This window comes from Vipera ursinii (assembly GCF_947247035.1).
Source record: "Vipera ursinii genome assembly, chromosome: 1".
Classification (NCBI taxonomy): domain Eukaryota; kingdom Metazoa; phylum Chordata; class Lepidosauria; order Squamata; family Viperidae; genus Vipera; species Vipera ursinii.
The window spans coordinates 175,852,902-175,873,012 of record NC_139512.1 but is presented as its reverse complement, the minus strand read 5'-3'; the positions used below and the strand labels follow the sequence as shown (position 1 = coordinate 175,873,012).

Here is a 20,111-nt window from a genome sequence, read left to right as displayed (position 1 = left end):
CGCCTCCCCAAACCTCCCCAAACCTCGGCAGGTCTCCGTTCCTCCTGCCGACCTTTGGGGAGGTTTGGGCGCCTCCCCAAACCTCGGCAGGTCTCCGTTCCTCCTGCCGACCTTTGGGGAGGTTTGGGCGCCTCCCCAAACCTCCCCAAACCTCGGCAGGTCTCCGTTCCTCCTGCCGACCTTTGGGGAGGTTTGGGCGCCTCCCCAAACCTCTGCAGGTCTCCGTTCCTCCGCGCAGACCTGCCGACCTTTGGGGAGGTTTGGGCGCCTCCCCAAACCTCCCCAAACCTCGGCAGGTCTCCGTTCCTGTTTGGGGAGGTTTGGGCGCCTCCCCAAACCTCCCCAAACCTCCCCAAACCTCGGCAGGTCTCCGTTCCTCCGCGCAGACCTGCCGAGGTTTGGGGAGGTTTGGGGAGGCGCCCAAACCTCCCCAAAGGTCGGCAGGAAGAACGGAGACCTGCCGAGGTTTGGGGAGGTTTGGGGAGGTGCCCAAACCTCCCCAAAGGTCGGCAGGTCTGCGCGGAGGAACGGAGACCTGCCGAGGTTTGGGGAGGTTTGGGGAGGCGCCCAAACCTCCCCAAACAGGAACGGAGACCTGCCGAGGTTTGGGGACGTTTGGGGAGGCGCCCAAACCTCCCCAAAGGTCGGCAGGTCTGCGCGGAGGAACGGAGACCTGCCGAGGTTTGGGGAGGTTTGGGGAGGCGCCCAAACCTCCCCAAACAGGAACGGAGACCTGCCGAGGTTTGGGGACGTTTGGGGAGGCGCCCAAACCTCCCCAAACAGGAACGGAGACCTGCCGAGGTTTGGGGACGTTTGGGGAGGCGCCCAAACCTCCCCAAAGGTCGGCAGGTCTGCGCGGAGGAACGGAGACCTGCCGAGGTTTGGGGACGTTTGGGGAGGCGCCCAAACCTCCCCAAACAGGAACGGAGACCTGCCGAGGTTTGGGGACGTTTGGGGAGGCGCCCAAACCTCCCCAAAGGTCGGCAGGTCTGCGCGGAGGAACGGAGACCTGCCGAGGTTTGGGGACGTTTGGGGAGGCGCCCAAACCTCCCCAAACAGGAACGGAGACCTGCCGAGGTTTGGGGACGTTTGGGGAGGCGCCCAAACCTCCCCAAAGGTCGGCAGGTCTGCGCGGAGGAACGGAGACCTGCCGAGGTTTGGGGAGGTTTGGGGAGGCGCCCAAACCTCCCCAAACAGGAACGGAGACCTGCCGAGGTTTGGGGACGTTTGGGGAGGCGCCCAAACCTCCCCAAACAGGAACGGAGACCTGCCGAGGTTTGGGGACGTTTGGGGAGGCGCCCAAACCTCCCCAAAGGTCGGCAGGTCTGCGCGGAGGAACGGAGACCTGCCGACTTTTGGGGACGTTTGGGGAGGTGCCCAAACCTCCCCAAACAGGAACGGAGACCTGCCGAGGTTTGGGGACGTTTGGGGAGGCGCCCAAACCTCCCCAAAGGTCGGCAGGTCTGCGCGGAGGAACGGAGACCTGCCGAGGTTTGGGGACGTTTGGGGAGGCGCCCAAACCTCCCCAAACAGGAACGGAGACCTGCCGAGGTTTGGGGACGTTTGGGGAGGCGCCCAAACCTCCCCAAACAGGAACGGAGACCTGCCGAGGTTTGGGGACGTTTGGGGAGGCGCCCAAACCTCCCCAAAGGTCGGCAGGTCTGCGCGGAGGAACGGAGACCTGCCGAGGTTTGGGGAGGTTTGGGGAGGCGCCCAAACCTCCCCAAACAGGAACGGAGACCTGCCGAGGTTTGGGGACGTTTGGGGAGGCGCCCAAACCTCCCCAAAGGTCGGCAGGTCTGCGCGGAGGAACGGAGACCTGCCGAGGTTTGGGGAGGCGCCCAAACCTCCCCAAACAGGAACGGAGACCTGCCGAGGTTTGGGGAGGTTTGGGGAGGCGCCCAAACCTCCCCAAACGTCGGCAGGTCTGCGCGGAGGAACGGAGACCTGCCGAGGTTTGGGGAGGTTTGGGGAGGCGCCCAAACCTCCCCAAACAGGAACGGAGACCTGCCGAGGTTTGGGGAGGTTTGGGGAGGCGCCCAAACCTCCCCAAACAGGAACGGAGACCTGCCGAGGTTTGGGGACGTTTGGGGAGGCGCCCAAACCTCCCCAAAGGTCGGCAGGTCTGCGCGGAGGAACGGAGACCTGCCGAGGTTTGGGGAGGCGCCCAAACCTCCCCAAACAGGAACGGAGACCTGCCGAGGTTTGGGGAGGTTTGGGGAGGCGCCCAAACCTCCCCAAACGTCGGCAGGTCTGCGCGGAGGAACGGAGACCTGCCGAGGTTTGGGGAGGTTTGGGGAGGCGCCCAAACCTCCCCAAACAGGAACGGAGACCTGCCGAGGTTTGGGGAGGTTTGGGGAGGCGCCCAAACCTCCCCAAAGGTCGGCAGGAAGAACGGAGACCTGCCGAGGTTTGGGGAGGTTTGGGGAGGCGCCCAAACCTCCCCAAAGGTCGGCAGGAGGAACGGAGACCTGCCGAGGTTTGGGGAGGTTTGGGGAGGCGCCCAAACCTCCCCAAAGGTCGGCAGGAGGAACGGAGACCTGCCGAGGTTTGGGGAGGTTTGGGGAGGCGCCCAAACCTCCCCAAACGTCGGCAGGTCTGCGCGGAGGAACGGAGACCTGCCGAGGTTTGGGGAGGCGCCCAAACCTCCCCAAACGTCGGCAAGTCTCCGTTCCTCCACGCCCTGCCTGCCTGCTTCTTTCCGCTGCGGAAAGAAGCAGGCAGGCAAGGCGCGGAGTTTGGGGAGGTGCGCGCGCACCTCCCCAAACCTCCCCAAACTTCGGCAGGTCTCGGACGGCGGTGGCTTGGGAGAGGTGCGGGCGATCCCGGAAGCACCAAAGCCTCGGCCGCGCACAAGTCCTCGGTAAGTTTTTTTTGTTGACTGGAGTATAAGCCGAAGTGGAATTTTTCAGCCCAAAAAGTGGGCTGAAAAATTCGGCTTATACTCAAGTATATACGGTACTTGGAATATATCATGGAACACATTTTCTAACGCAGAAAACATTAGCTTAGTTTTAATGGTCACATTTCAGAATCAAGAAATTGTTACTGTTATATTTGAAGAAATCACTAAAAGAAAGATTGTAAAAGTTCAAAAAATTAGGAATAACAATTATTTTTTAAAAAAATGAATGACATTTAAAATTAACCACACTCACAGCTAAGCAATAAGCTGCATACAAGTTGCATGTTTATGTAGTTTTAGATATGTTAATATATAAGCATTTACAGTCATTATATTTTTAAAAAGTCTATAGCAGACATGTCAATCACAAGGCCCGGGGGCCGGATCCGGCCCGCAAAGTGGTTTTATGCGGCCCGCAAAGCCATCCTGGAAACAGTGAGGGAACGGCCCCCACTGCCTTGACCCTGGCCCAGAGACCCTCCTTCCTCCAGAGACCCCCAGATCTGTCCCACTCCTGCCCAGGCCCCCATAGGCACCCTTGATGCCAACAATGTAGAGCTGGCCATGCCCATCCAGTAGGCCATACGCACTCTAGCCACACCCACCCAGTAGGCCACACCCACCCTGGCCACACCCACCCGGCCCCCTGAGGGCAACCGCAATGCTGATGCGGCCCTCAATGAAATTGAGTTTGACACCCTTGGTCTATAGTATGAACTAGAAGTTTAAATACAGTGACTATAGAAAGTCTACATAGCCCTCAAAAATGCCAGACTTTTGAGTTGTAAAAAAATCAGACCAAGATAAATCACTTCAGAATTCTTTCCACCTTTAATATATAAGTTTTACAGTTCAATGGAAAAACAAACTGAAATATTTGAACTGAACTGGTACACGGAAGGCAGACTTCGGAACTGAATCATACACTTTGATTTTTCATTAATTTCTCTGATCAGAGGAAGGCAGTATGTGGCCAGTAAGCTGCATACAGTCTCTAGTTCTTCCCCTCCCCCCCACATAATTTTTTTTCTAGCAAATTGCAGGGCCAAATCTAACTGAAAAAACTGAAATAGTGGATTAAATTCCTCCTTTCTAAAAAAAAAAGAAAAGATTAATAAAGCTTACCCACTTTATTTCAACATATCTCCCTCCACAACCCTCCAAAAGCGGAGCTTTGGGGCTCATTCCAAAAATATTCAATGCTCAATATTCAATGCTGATTGAAGAAAGTAATAAAAAGAAGGTTGCCCATCCTGTCTTATATACAGTACAGCATACCACTTGGCAAGTAGTTGGGTTGACAGAATAAACTGAGCCACGCCCTCACCCCAGGAAAATCAAAACGTAACAGCTGAATGTACTGTGCATGGCAGCAGCCATTAAGTCTCAGAACTGATGGGTTAAGCATGTTCTTTGAACCCAGTTGGTGACTCAAAGGCTGTAGTTATAATTAAAAAGGATATATGGTGCTTCCAATCATACACCATCCCTAGAACTGATTTTCATTACCGGAACTAAATTATGACATGCCTTGATGTTTTGAGTGACATGCCAACGTCCACCAACACCAACAAATATTTTCAAAAGCATGTCTTTAATACTTAAAGCTTACTGTCAAGATTAACACAGGTTCAAGGTTATCATAAAGCAGAAAGGTGGATACCACCCTGTAACACTAGATGGCACTGAACTAATTTGACAAGCAAAGCAAAAAAGAGTTAAAAGAAAAACCTGACAACCTGATATACCCAAATTCTTTACAGTAAGGAATTATAGGCTTTGGCTGAGTTAGGACAGCAATAACAATAAACAAATAGAATAGCTTCTGTAAGTGAAAAAGCATGCAGCATTCCAGTAATTCTTCTATTACCTGGGAAGAGGTCTGTACATCTCATAAAAATCTCCCAGTAGATTAGACCAAGTGCATACATATCGACTTGCTTCAAAGCTGATTCACAGTCTCTTAAATTTACTGCTCCTTCCAGCACTTCAGGGGCCATATAGCGAATTGTCCCAACCTGTAAAGACATGTTGTTGCATTCTTACATTGGCTTGGTATTTATGAAATACTGTTCACTGTTCTTCAAGTAATTCAACAGGAATTTTTTTTAGTTACATTCACTTTCATCCTCAAGACAGCATTAATATGAGCATAAAGCTTCCTTAGGACCCATTCTGTGGAATCCCAATGTTATTGTTTGCATTTAAAATAATGTCTGATCTTTTCAACATATTTTATTTTATTATTTAGTCAACATAAAACTCTTATGAAAAAAACCCGGTGAAACTGAGGAAAAGTTCTTTAAACAGAAGTCCAGTAAAAAGAGGTGAAAGTTGCATGTTAAACAAATAAATAAAATGTTAATCAAAAAATAATGTTAAAATTCTATGCTTATCTATCCTCTCACTAATCAACATTTTTTAAAAAAAAACTTAATCCTTGCATAATATAAATTGGAAAAATTACATAATGTAAACTACAGTTTTAAAACTGTAGTCCTGTGCAGCATTCTTAATTTTTAGGAGTATCCTTAGATTATTGAGTTGGGAACAAGAGAGAATAAAAAGAACTAATTCTTTTCTTGATTTTTCCCTTTCAGCTACAGATTTTCTTAGATAATCATCTGCAGAAAGTTTTAACTCTCCTCATCTTTCAAATTAAACTTCAAATTAAGCTAAAAAAAAAAACAGATTAGCCTATGCAAAATACTAACCTATACTTGTTTATCCTAAGGAAATGTACCTCACCCATTAACCTAGTGATCATGCCATCTTTCCATGCTCCCCATGTCAATCTCTTTTGTGTTTTGAAACGGAAAAAAATCTTCTGTCATCCACTTCAGATTTGATTAGTAGTCAGGCAACCTGAAGCTGACAAAAATACCTACAGCAGTATGATGCAGGCTAGTAAGATACATTTGTTGTGTAAAGTAGGAGCAACTAAAAGTGTTTAAGTTGGCTTTCTCACTTCAGAATATATTTAAGGAATATATTTAAGGAATATATATTTCTTGCCTGTGAAAACCAGAATAAGAAAGCTCATTGTTCTTTTTATCTGAAAGCAGATATGGTAAACTTTAAAGATTTTTTAGTGTTTAAATCCACTATTCTTAAAACAGATGCGTAAAATGTATGAAAGGTTTTGGTGTCAACATTTCTGAGGTTTATGAGGAGACTTCCAAAATGTATTTTTCTGTTTTACTTACCTCACTAATTGCAGCATTATCCTCCTCACCTGGGCGCACCAGTCTATTTCCTGTTAGCTTCATGGAGAGGCCAAAATCACTAATGACACATGTTCCATCATTCTTTACTAATACGTTGCGGCTGTTCAAGTCACGATGGGAAATAGCAGGCTTATAATGATCTGTTTGAATATATAAATTACGTTGTTTTACTATTCCCACTGGTTTCTTTTCATATAATATAAAACAGAGTATGGGCACTTCAAGAAAACTGATAACACTTTGAGCAGATGAAAACTCTTTTATGGTATCAGTTTTATGATCCTCTTGTGATGGCAATTCAGGTATATTAACGCAATTAAACAGGAATTGTTAGGAACAACTGTTAAAGAATGTCATAGTTACATATCAATTAGGAATACATGAAATCTTCATCAATGACTTGGATGAGGGGATAGATGGGGAACTCATCAAATTTGCAGACGACACCAAGCTGGCAGGAATAGCCAATACTCCAGAAGATAGGCTTAAAATACAGGAGGATCTCGACAGACCTGAACATTGGGCGCTATCTAACAAAATGAAATTCATTGGTGAAAAAAGTAAGGTTCTACATTTAGGCAAGAAAAACCAAATGCACAGGTACAGTATAGGTGGTACCTTGCTCATAGTAGTAACTGTGAGAGGGATCTCGGAGTCCTCGTGGACAATCACTTAAATATGAGCCAGCAGTGTGCTGCAGTTGCCAAAAAAAGCCAACCCAGTGCTAGGTTGCATTAACAGAGGGATAGAATCAAGATCACACAAAGTGTTAATACTATTTTACAATGCCTTGGTAAGGCCATACTTGGAATACTGCATCCAGTTTTGATCACCATGATGTAAAAAAGATGTTGAGACTCTAGAAAGAGTACAGAGAAGAGCAACAAAGATGATTTGGGGACTGGAAGCTAAAACATATAAGGAACGGTTGCTGGAATTGGGTATGTCTAGTTTAATGGACGAGGGGTGACATGATAGCAGTGTTCCAATATCTCAGGGGTTGCCTGCTATTCTCCAAAGCACCTGAGGGCAGGACAAGAAGCAACAGATGGAAACTAGCCAAAGAGAGAAGCAACCTAGACTTTTGCTTATTTATCTCTTCAAATGTTATATTATTTATAGATTTCATCTTTGTATGCTGGAGTCACTCAGCCATTAATATTTCATAATAAAATACCTTTAAAATTTGTGAGAAATCTATTAATTTTTCAAGTATACAAGAACTACCGCATGAGCAGACAAATTCTTTTTTTTATTAGAGTTTTACAAAAAAAAAAAAAGATTTTACAATACATATCCCCAAAACCCACCCACCCCAAACCATGCCCCTTCCCCCCACTTCCCAGAGCTAAATACAGGGTTATAGATATAATAATCATATTCTAACGAAAAAAGTATCCGTAATATAAAATTAACCAAATTCATAATGTGCTTTAACTCCCTGGGCAGACAAATTCTTATAAAAATTTCAGGAACTTCTTGCAACTTCCCAAATCGCATCTGCAGAAACTTATGCAAAATAAGAATAAAACTGTGGCCAAATTTAAACACTAAATTGCTATTTTTTTCTGAGATTTTAGTTTTTTGCCATAAATCTTATGAGACTTTTAATATATCATGACATCAAAATATCTACAGGAAAGATTTGGTGTTCTTACACAATTTAAGTTATTTTTAAAACACATTTTATTTTTATTTTGATGCCTGTATCATCATGCAAAATCACTTAATAATTCCACTGCTTGACCCCTGGCTACAGAAATATATCCCTGTTATGCTGCATGAATGTGGATATTACCCCTATCTTAAAAAAGAAAAAAGGGATTCTATACACAATAAAAGCACTGTTACCCAGAATGGTTATACATCAACCATCTTTAAATACAGGAGTCATTTTGACACAACACAGCTAGCCCTAACAGAAGCAGTGTACCAGGTATTTCTGGTTCAAGTATGGAAAAACTAATTTGTATCGACATCCATATCTGTGCAGGAAATACAAGTACTGTAACTATAGGAGGTCAGCTGTAGATTGAGCTTTTTGAGGCATTATGATGTCTTTTTCTATAAATCGAAAAGTCTACACTTTTGATAATTCAATAATTAATTAATTGCAATAGGTCTCAGTTTTGCTTAGACAGGTATAGCTTTTAATTAGTGTAATTTTTATTTTTAAAATTTTAGCTGCCGTTGGAAAGGTTACTGTTTCAAAAGCAACCCGTGGGAATTCTTATGTAACTGAAAGTATTTTACAGTCTAAGAAACTATATATAAATATCATGAAATGCGTGAAAACTAGTATTACTGTCAGTATAACTAGACATGGTCCCAACTTCAGAGGGGAATGTATGATAGAAATGTATTTTTTTCCACCTACAAAAAAAAATACTTTTCTATATGAATCAGAAAATTAGGCCCAACAAAGAAGAGGAACATGAGTGTTTTGGTATTTGTTTATATTTACGTGCAACCATGGACCTGAGCTCAAGTTATTAAGAGCCTGACACACGCCAATAATCACACACAACTGGGGCTTAATGTAGAGACAGAACCAATAATATTTGTTGATGATCATCCCAATGATGCTTACTCCAAAAGGCAACTGGGCTTTCTTGATTTATTTATTTTTCTTTGAAAACATTTCACTTCTCATCTACTAAGCTTTTTCAACTCACTGGAGGAGCTGAAGAAGCTTTTTGGATAAGAAGCGAAACATTTTCAAAGAAAACAAAAACAAGAAAGGCCAGTTGTTTTTTGGAAAAAGCACCTTTGGGACAACCCTAGACATTTCTTGATGATCTGTCACGGTATGTCCATCCTGGTTCATCTTCATCTCTCAGTAATGCTGGATAACACAGACAGGCTACTGTATCTGGATGGGGAGAAACAGGCTTACGCTCAATCCTGACAAGACTGAATGGCTATGAATGCATGGTTTTTCCAGTGCCACAGATGCTTCACCATTGGTTCTGAATAGGGTGGCACTTCCACATATAGAACTAGGGTGTAGTTTGGAGATTCTCCAAGACTCAAAGCTCCTGTTTCAACTGCCAGATTAGATTGCTCCTCTAAACTGGACTGTTCGGTGCACCTGTTCTGCAGTAAGCAAAGAGTTGAATTTCAGGGTCCAAGTTACTCCTTTCAGATCCATGAACCTAAGATTATATTTTTAATAATATATGTGGTCATTTTTATTAGGTTTTTGTATTTTTGTTTTCATTTCTACATGAAATTCTATGTTTAACAATAGGTATCAAGCTGTACCATAGCTCGACATAACTTAAAGGAGGAATTCAGAATTGAAACACTTATTAGCTTACCTCCTCGTGGTAATTCTGTATGAAGATATGCCAGGCCTCTAGTTACAGAATGCGCCATTCGGCAAGAGTTGACCCAATCACTAGCCTGGAGAGTCAGATATCTGCACAAAGAACCCTGGAGAAAATAAGAAGGAACTTTCTTAGTGTTTATCTTCTACATGCGTTTATATAATCAATGTAGTGTTTATCTTCTACATGCGTTTATAGTCAATAAGAATAATGCACTTGTGGTTACTGTTTGCTTTGGTCTTAGAAAACAAGAAATAAACACTGGCCTTAGTGAAACAGTGCTGTACAGTCCAGGTAAAATGTGAAAGCATGATGAATATCCAAAGAGCAAATCAATATTTCCAATGATAGTAAGGGTTTCTGCTTTACTGTTACCACAGAGAATAAGAGGGTTGCTGCAGGCAACTAGGAGCGGATATAGGAAAACGGGGTTGTAAAAGCCTTTTCATAAAAGTTTTTTTTCAGCAAGTAGGAAAAAAAGTACTTCCTACCAAAGGGGGAGCGGGATAAGCAGAATATAGTTGCAAGAGGTTGCAGAGAGGGGGAGATCCAAACAGAATTAAAATTGTTATTTCCAATCAAAGGTCTTCAAAAGATTTCCGTTTAGCTGTATGGAAAAACCTTTGTGGAAAGCTTCCAAGAAGGCAACAGAAGGTACCAAGAAGGTAACTCTACCAGATCCTCCAAACTATCAGTGGTCATGTCAATAGCTCTTTTGAAGGGAAATTACAGTGTATCCCATTCAAACAAAGATTCTACATCTGAAGGAGTTTCTGAAACATTAATCCACATTTTGCTACACTGTCTTTATTATAAAGATGTCCAGTTGCCGCGAAAAACAACGCCATTTGGTAAGATTTCCAGGATTCATTTTATTTACAATTATTACTGTATAATCAGAGTGATTGTTCAAGGATCCAACTGAAACTGCAAAAAGACACCTTCAGAAGCAGAATGGACTTGATGTGACCAACTACAGTTCCACTGATCTGGAGTCAGCTGAAGGGGATATTCTTAATTTTGATTATCCTGATATTTAGTATGGTTTACATGCAGCTCAGTTCCCCAAGGATATTACATTCATAAATAACAAGGTTATCATCATCATCATTGGTTCCTTTCACGTGATGTGCATAGGACAGCAAGCTTCTTCCAATGAATCCTATACACGGTGGCATCTTTGGCATCTTCCCACCTTGATGTCCACTGTCCATAAGTCATATTTTAATGTCTGTCACCAAGTTTTGCGTTGTCTACCCTGCCTCCCCTTTTCCTTTGGCAGCTCCTATTCTACAAGGTTTTTAGGGCATCGATGTTCTGGCAAGCAAAGAATATGGACAGCTAGGCACATTCGTGGCTCCATCACAATGGTCTGCAACTTCCAAGATCCACCCCGCTGGAAAATTTCTTCATTGTGACATGGTTGTGACAAGTGACACCCAGAATTCTCCATAGGCAACACTGATGGAACACATTGAGCTTTTGTCCTGTGCATGCTGTTATTGTCCATGTTTCATTGGCATAGATCACTATTGGTAAATGATGTTTGTAAAATCTTATAAAGCTGTAACGTGGTCTTATCTATTGTTGGGGCTGACCAAATAGGTCATAATTGCTGGAATACTGCAGAGGCTTTACCAATTCTGTGTTTGACATCTGTATCTATGCTTCTATCTTGTGATAAGATGCTACCAGGTTATGTGAACTATTGCCAGAACATGCCAAGGTATGTTCTATTGCAGGGGTCTTCAAACTTGGCCCTTTTATGACTTGTGGACTTCAACTCCCAGAATTCCTCAGCCAGAGGAATTGAAGTCCACAAGTCATAAAAGGGCCAAGTTTGAAGACCCCTGTTCTATTGGTTCTTGCCAGTTGTGATTAATGTGTTAGGAGGGTGACTCCCAATCAATATGACTTTGGTCTTATCCTCAATAATACATAGGTTAGAATAACAAGGTTAGAAACAATATTAATCACAATATATAAAAAAACATGCACCAGCTGCACCATCCAATGGGGACAGGCTAATCCTCATTATCTATAAATATTTTCTTGAATAGCCATATCTTCACAGTTCTCTGAAACAGGTAAGAGGACAGTATGGAATAGTAAACTTGAAGGAGAATCCGTCATGAGTCTCCTTTTTCTGAGATGAACTTCTGTACCTAAATAGGAGTTAGTGAGGGCTGTACAGTAGGAATTGAAAAGGCAGTGGAAAAGAGATGGCCGTTGTGGAAAGATTGCCAGAACTAGAATCAAGAATGCAATGAAACAGGATTTTTTCTCCCTTTTTAGCTATGTTTAGACTTGGGTGTGCTAAACCTTAATAATGGCTATTTCTCAAGCTGATACTAGGACAGAAGAATCCTAAGGATCTTGGGCAGCTAGTGGAGAATTCAGTCTATTTCATAGATAAAGAAGGAATAATTTCTGGTAGATGACAGAAAACGTGGAGGAAGACAAAAAAGCTATGCTAGCTTTGCATTTCCTCTTCTTAGCCCTTGCTCCCCAAAATTGGCTTGCAAACTACAAACTACAATGGGTGTGTTCACTAAATGAATAGCAATATTTAGATGAGTCTATTGTAATTTTCACCAAAAATGGTATTTATGCCCTTCTAAGAAAAATTTACCATATGAATAGCACCCAGAGATTACTGAAAAAGCAATTCAAATAATCCTTTAAAAATAATTGTCTCTCTTTATTTTCTTACAGCTGTCTGAAATAAAAGAAAATACTTACATTGGGATAATATTCCATTACTAATAAATATTCCATCCGTCCATCTGCAGTGCATCTCTCATCCCCCACAATGAAGTGAGCAATATTGTCATGTTCCATCAGTGGGATTCTATAAATATTTCTCTCATTTATAAAATTCTGACGATTAGCAAAAGAAAATACTTTTACAGCCACTGGACGCTCATCTAAAGATCCTTTGTATACAGCTCCGTATCTCCCTCGGCCAATAAGCTGTGAATATTTTAAAGAAAGACACAGTTACATTTTTACGTTCAGGACACTCAATCTATTGATTTTAATGACCTTCAGCATTTTATGTGTTCATGGTTTGGAAGCCTTTCTTTTGCACACTGAATTTCATCCCCAAATAATGCATGTTCTAATTCAAATGTTAATTGAGAAGGAATTATGTCTTCTTCGGATTTCTTTTTCTTACTAAATCACCCTAAATTCTTAGTATGAAGATTTTGCATTGCATAATGTTCTTAATAAATCATGTGAATTATAAAGACACAGAACTGGAGATTGTAAATGGTAAACTCACCTCCAGTAGTTTCAAACTATCCAGATCTAGTGATGGTTCTAAAGCCGCTGCTTCCATCATGTTCATAGTATGCAGGCCTTTTTTACGGATCCCTGAGGAAAGATGAAGATATGAATTATACTGCCCTTCAAATTTATCAGACTTCTTGATTTATTTCAATAGTCCTGCAATTCTGACTTATAAACCACACAGTGAATGAGATATATAGGTCAACTCACTCAGGCTATCTGCAGTGCTTTGCTCTTTACTTCCCATGGCAGAATAGGTAAACTGCACAGGAGACTGTGTGTGATGTCTGAATCCAGAATTATAATTAAGCGCATACATATTAGTTAAAACTATAAGGTGGTTTTAAATCAGATCTGTTGTTGATTGACAAAACTTGACTTGTTTGAACACAAGAAACCATAATTTTGAGTCTGTGAACTTCTATTCCTTTTGTTTCAAAGCTCATACGAAGAGAAAAGAACAAAGCAGAAGTAATACAATGCAAGTATTGCGGACCCAATTGACAAAAGAAAGCTCAGGACCGTATAGGTTGGAGACATGCAGAAGAGTCCTTCATTCTGCAGTGGACAGACAGTGGCTAAAATGATGATGATGGTGGCTGGATTTAACCTAGCCAAGAAACTTCTTTCAAAATGTGGCATGTGGCACTGTATCTCACATGTTGCTGAATAAAGAATAAAGTTCCACAGTCCTTCAGGTCTATGATAGCAATAAAATTTAACTAATTCCTACAATCCATTACTGCTGTGATGGATGAGGATGTTGACAATTATAGTGCAACATTTGGAACCCAAGATTAAGAAATGCCAGAAAGCATTAATAAGGTAGAAGCTATGGTAGGAATAGGTGGCCATGATAATATTGTAAGGGTCCAAACTTTCCTTTTTCAGGTCCGGTACTCAATGCCTTTGCTCTGATATTCAGAGCTATTTGTCACAGAATACTTTGGAATGTAAGGTGCTCCAGTTCAAGTGTAATGCCTAAAGACAAAAAGTTATTTTTCCTGTATTGTCCTGTGAATGTCTAATAGTAGAAGAGAAACAAATTGCCCTCTAGCAGATTGTAACATACTGAAGAGTTGGTAGGTGGAATATTAAAAAAATATATATAGCAAAGCTGAGTAAGTAACTAAAGAAAACAAATATAATAGCAATGTGAACATTATCTCAAGGAAAAAATAGATGCAAAACGTTATAAAAGCTTACCTCCTAACATCCTGTATCCAAAGAAAATAACAACCATCAAAACAGCCAGTACAGATACTGATGCCAGAGTTATTACAACTGTGTCATCTCGTTGCGGAGGATCTGAAAGAAATCAAAACGTCTATGATTGTCTCTTCATATATAGTCAATTTCTCAGGAGAAATTAAATTAACATTCTGACCTGCTATCAATTATCTTGGCATTTCTCCCTCCTTTTGATGGGAGGAGAGGTAGGAAGATAACTTTCAAAATGCACAGACTGAATCCAATAAGCAGAGTCCACAGAAGACTCTCTTGTCTTATCAAGAGAAAGATAGAGGGAGAGCATTTTTTCTTATTTCCCTTCTCCTGCTAAGCTGGAAATCTTCCCCCTCAATTGTACAGGAAAGGGAAAATAAATGAAAATTGGTTCAACCATCATTTTATCACTATCAGAGGCATTCTGTTAATGAAAACAGCATCCTTTCTTCCACAAATTCCTGATCTCACCTTAATTACAAATATTAATTATAGTTGTTAGTTCCTTCACCCTTTGAAAATTGTATAATGGTGGCCCCCAGGGGGAGGGCCTTCTCTGTGGGCGCCCCGGCTTTGTGGAATCAACTGCCGGTTGAGCTCCGGATGGCACCGGATCTCCGCTCCTTCCGGCGTGGGTTAAAGACCCATTTATTCGAACAAGCTGGCCTGGCCTGATGGGGAGTTAACTCAGGGTTTTAATATTTGTATATTTTTACTGTTTTACTTTGGGCAATAATTTAATTCTTTTTTAACTTTTGTACTTGTGTATTTTTATTTATGCCCTGTTCACCGCCCTGAGTCCTTCGGGAGAAGGGCGGTATAAAAATTTAATAAACTTAAACATAAACTTAAACTTATTATAAGAGGGATGTTATTTCTTTGGAGTACACAAACTACATAAACAACAGATGTCACAAAAGCCAACTAAACCGAATCAACATGAAAGTCAGTAAATGACATAAGAAACTACAAATCCATTTTTCTGTTTCTAGCTATGGACCAGATTACAGTGTAACAAAACAAAGAAGCATTGAAAGTCATTATTTTACCATTGAAGCCACTGGGTCTGAACTGAATTACTATGAGAAAAGAAGGCAAATAGTATTTTCTGAAAGATTAATGGTAGTCAATTAATGGTGGTCAAGACAGGTCGCAAAATGTTCTGTGGTGGATAAGTGTTCCTACAGTACTTTTGGTCTTACATTAAGGACATACAAATTTCCCAAATTTGGAGGGATACAGCTCTCTCCCACACCCCACACCCCCCAGGGAAGGCTGCAGCTGATGTTATTGTAAGGGCGGTGACATTGCAATAAGGGACAGGATTGATTTCTTTTTGACTTTTTCAGAGGGATTAAACTTTTTAGGGATGCGAAGGGAAGCTCGAACTAGGCAAACTGCTTATGGTTCTTCCCTTCCCATAAGCAGTTCCACTTTTTTTTTTTTGCCTCCCCTCCAAACAGCCCTGGAATGCAACAGTTTGTTTCTAGGAGGCTCCAGCTTGTATCCTCAACTTTACCTCTATGAACTGCAATAATGAAACTAAGACAAGTTAGGCAGCAATATCATATGAAGGCTCTGGGCCATAGGCTGCCCATTTCTATGAATAAGGAGAAGAATCACCAAGCTCCAACGGTCCTCAATACAAATTCCAAAAGGAACACAAATAGAATCACCTCTTTGGAGACAACTAGATTATTCTGGCCAGATTAAACTATATGTCCCTCTTCTTGCCCTTGTACTTCAATCTTCTGAAGGAAAGATATTAATAAATTTAATAAATAATTTTTCCCACTTTCCTGTTTTTCTCCTTTCTAAATGCACGGCTTCAAAATATATTAGCATCTTTGAATTTGGAACCAATTTAGCTTCCTGTAGATATCTATAGAGATTCTCAGTCATCCAGGTCATTGTTATCCCAAAGATGAGTCAACTGGACTTTCTTGTTTTTCTTTGAAGACATTTCACTTCTCATCCAAGAAGTTTCTTCAGCTCTCACTGCATGGTAGGCAAGCGAAGGATTTATATTCATTGAAGAAGCTGGTCATTTGCATTCTTTTAGAGAGTTGTTGAGGCCACTTGGTTTATCTATGTCCTCAAGGTCACCTGAGTGGTGCAAATGGGTGTGGAGCCTTCTTGGAACTGCTGAAAGGACTGTGTTGTAGACTGGAGATAGATGGTGTCATATCCCTCCCCCTCTATTGAGAGAGGACTGTTCAAAATTCAAAATCAGTGCACCACTCAGGTGACCTTGAGGACACAGATAAACCTCCAAGGGGTCTCAACAACTCTCTCAAAGAATGCAAATGACCAGCTGTCTGCTAGGAATATAAATCCTTCACTTGCCCACCATGCAGTCAGAGCTGAAGAAGCTTCTTGGATGAGAAGTGAAACGTCTTCAAAGAAAACAAGAAAATCCAATTGCCTCTTGAAAAAGCACCTTTGGGACTTCCTGTAGATGTATTTCAATGCCAACAGCAAATTTTAATTTAATTACTTTTTAATTTAAAGAGGAGACAGTTCTTATCTACAGTTTTCTTTAGCTTTAAATCGAAAAAGATGGTGATGATGGAGAATTGACTTCAACCCCCTTCCCACCCACACACACACAGAAAACAGGACAGATGGTACTTTGAAATTGCACATCTACCATTAATGAAATGACTGGTTTTTTTAAAAAAAATATATGTTGGCAGAATTGCTCTATAAAGAAATGTTCGCCATTTACCAAATTACTTTAAATTATATTGGAACTGTTTGGGTGTATATATGTGTTTTTGAGTCAGTCTTTACTCCTAGCAACTGCCTGAAAAAGAACAAACAGTTTTTAGGCAAGATTTGTCAAGGTGGTTTGCCATTGCCTTCTTCCTCGGGCAGTGAGACAGTGAATAAATCTGAGTCATTCAATTGGCTTTGTGTTTAAGGTAGGACTAGAACTTATGGTCTTCAGGTTATCAAACCTGCTCTCATAATAAACTGACATTCTGTGGGATTAGAGAAATTAAATTCATTTTGACTTTACCTATGTACTTATATAACATTGAAATATTCTCAAAGAAGCAGGAAATTGTGATACACTACTGGGCTTCAATAAGACAACTATTTCATAATTAGAACAAATTCAGTTATATTTAAAGCCAAAATTGAGATTAGATTCCATTATAATTCCAGCATTCTGTGTGAGTCTACAAAATAAAGAATAAATCAGAAATTAATTCATTACAAAGAAAGGCTAGTAAATTTACTCTGTAACCTGGAATTTTAACTGACCTTGTTGCAATTTCTGATTTAGAGTGAATCAACTGAGAAAAAAAAATCATTACTATTAAAGTCTTTGGCTTGTCTGATTTAATACTAATCGATTTTGTCCTACAAATGACTACATTCCTTCCATCCAAAAGAATTTTGCTTCAAGAATGCATTCTGTGAAAAAGCATTAAACAATGTAATAAAACATAATAGCCAAGTATAAAATTTAGTACTGTAAAATTAATTTAACTAATATAAAACTGCAAATCACATGAATTTTAAAATGCCTATAAATTTATTGTTCTGTTAATTTAAAGAACATATTGAAAGAGAATTGTAAATATTTAGGTTTTCTATATATTGATCCTATAGGGAGTCCTCAGTTAGAGACCACAATTAGGACTACTCTCCAATTACTAGCTTAGAAACATAAAAGAGATGTCCCATGTCTATAGCCATGCCTTCTGAAAGAATGCTAAACCTGTATCCAAAAGTACCAAGCTGACAGGTTGCAGGTATAGAGGAAGAGCACAGAATGAAGGGACAAGGAACAGGCCAAAAGGAAAGAACTCCCCCTCTTGACATATGCTGTATGCCAGAAACAGTAAGTGAATCCAGTTCTTTCCCTGTGGACAGAAACATCCAGAAGAACCCCATGGATCGTCATGAAATAAAAATGAGCCAGGGAATGCCATGGTCCCTCCAAGCTCAGATAACCAGTAAAAAAGTTTAGTCATGCAAATATTTCTGTTGTCAGAAGAAGCAGAAAAACGTAATGTACCCAATCATGACTGATCAGCAACCAAGCTCTTTTTCTCAGTTTAAATCAGATTGTGCAGCACTACTGCTCTTTCACAAGAGTCTAGTGCTAGTCTTGTTTTTTAAACACACTTTTTCAAGCGGTGTTAAATAGGGAACCTGCATAAGACCAGAACAGTTCAGAAAGCAGGATCGGGCATTGAGCAGTTGGAAGCCTCTGTGAAAACTAGGAGTCTGGTCCCTCCTTGCAGTTCAAGCTCAAAGAACCACAGAAGGCAGTTGTAAGTGACCATAGGTGAGAAGGTCAGTTACAACAGCCTGAAGAGGAGGTAGGCAGATCTGATCCCATCACCAAGCATGTTGTCAATGAAGTGGCCTAGATCAGGGGTCCCAACCCCCGGTCTGTGGACCAGAACCAGGCCGCGGCATGCCAGCAACCAGGCTGCACAACCAACCAAAACTCCATCCGCGAGATGCAGGCAGCACACAAAACCACGCGCCCTCCGATCCACGGAAAAACCTCTCTCCACGGAACTGGTCCCTGGTGCCCAAAGGTTTGGGGACCTCTGGCCTACATAGTATCCTCAAAAACAATATAAAAAGCTAGTGATTGGAGAAGAGGGGAAATACAGTATACTGCAAATGGGAAAAGCTAAAGATGTCTCAACTGTGGGATGAGACAAAAGCACATCGTCAGAATGTAGCATTAAAAACCATTACTGGGATGTGTTTCTGCTGAAGTTAGAGGAAAGCAAGGATGAGCCCTGCAATTTAAATAAAGTGGTTTTTTATTTTATTTCCGGTATGATTGCAACGTACTATTCTAAGTTTAGATATCTCTAAACAGAGAATAATAAATTGCAATCACACCAGAAGCACATTAAACACCTGGCAAAAAAAACAACATTCTTCACCCAAGTTTGTAGATTCTTTTTTCCATTCTGCAGGTGCATGCTACAAACTCCAGTACCTACCTGGTTAAGGGGTAAGAATGTTAGAGTAGTTGCTCCATTTGAATAGTGATGACAAGAGAATCCGATACTGAGTCTGAAAAAGTTGTACTTTAATTTCCCAATACTCTAATCACAAACTGACATGTGTATCTTTTTCTCTTATCTTCTCCAACTCAGTGTCTAGATTGTAATAAGGATATATAAGTTCGGACAAGTTCTTGGCAGATACAACCTTCCAGGCAACTTGCCTTACTCCCATCAATTATCCTCTCTTTTCTACAGTATACATGTATTGAAAACACTGGAGGCCTCTTCACATATACAACTTTTTGACATTGCTGTGTCAACCTTCAACTCAATACACGATAAGAACTTTAATACTCAAGGGCAAATTTCAGGTATTTAAATGAGTAATTAAATACAGTTCAGCTAACTATGAAAGTAAGCCTGACTATCAATAAATATGTAACAAATGTCAAGAAGGAATCAGCTAGCTGAATTGCCAGTGCTGCTTTATTTTTTCTAAGCTTTTGCTTTTTCAGCCAGGCGTTCCACCATATATTATTATATCCATAAATTGACTTAACAAGACATTCCAAAGAATTAAAAAAAATGTTTTTGCTTGTAGAAGTGATTGAAAATTCCACTGAAAAAGCTGCCTTCAATAGCTAATTTATTTTTCTGCGTGTCTGAAACTGCTACCCATTGCCTATCAAGCCTAAAACACCTAAAACACCATGACCCTTGAAATATGTAGGTTGAGAAACTTCCTTGTCTGAAAAGTCAAATTGGTTATTTCTTTACTGACATTTCAGCATGCTACTAATTCCAACCTTCAGTTTGATTTATTTTCTTGCTTTCTTTCATTTTGTAATTTGACTAGTGTTTGGATGTTTTAGAACAGACATGTCAAACACAAGGCCCGGGGGCCAGATCTGGCCCGCGAAGTGGTTTCATGCGGCCCGCAAAGCCATCCTGGAAACAGTGAGGGAACGGCCCCCACTGCCTTGGCCCTGGCCCAGAGACCCTCCTTCTGCCAGAGACCCTCAGATCTGTCCCACTCCTGCCCAGGCCCCCATAGGCACCCTTGATGCGAACGATGTAGAGCTGGCCATGCCCACCCAGTAGGCCATACGCACTCTAGCCACGCCCACCCAGTAGGCCACGCCCA

The 20,111-nt window shown here is 41.4% G+C and overlaps 1 protein-coding gene across 1 annotated transcript in view; it reads right to left on the bottom strand.

Moving 5' to 3' along the window:
- BMPR2 (bone morphogenetic protein receptor type 2) overlaps positions 1-20,111 on the bottom strand; it is an 84,068-nt gene that overhangs the window by 10,222 nt on the left and 53,735 nt on the right. The window contains exons 4-9 of the mRNA XM_083378028.1: positions 13,962-14,063; positions 12,748-12,839; positions 12,204-12,434; positions 9,453-9,567; positions 6,112-6,272; positions 4,776-4,923 (exon numbers count right to left, since the gene is read on the bottom strand). Coding sequence (XP_083234154.1) covers positions 4,776-4,923; positions 6,112-6,272; positions 9,453-9,567; positions 12,204-12,434; positions 12,748-12,839; positions 13,962-14,063 — 849 coding nt within the window. The remainder of the gene's footprint in view (positions 1-4,775; positions 4,924-6,111; positions 6,273-9,452; positions 9,568-12,203; positions 12,435-12,747; positions 12,840-13,961; positions 14,064-20,111) is intronic.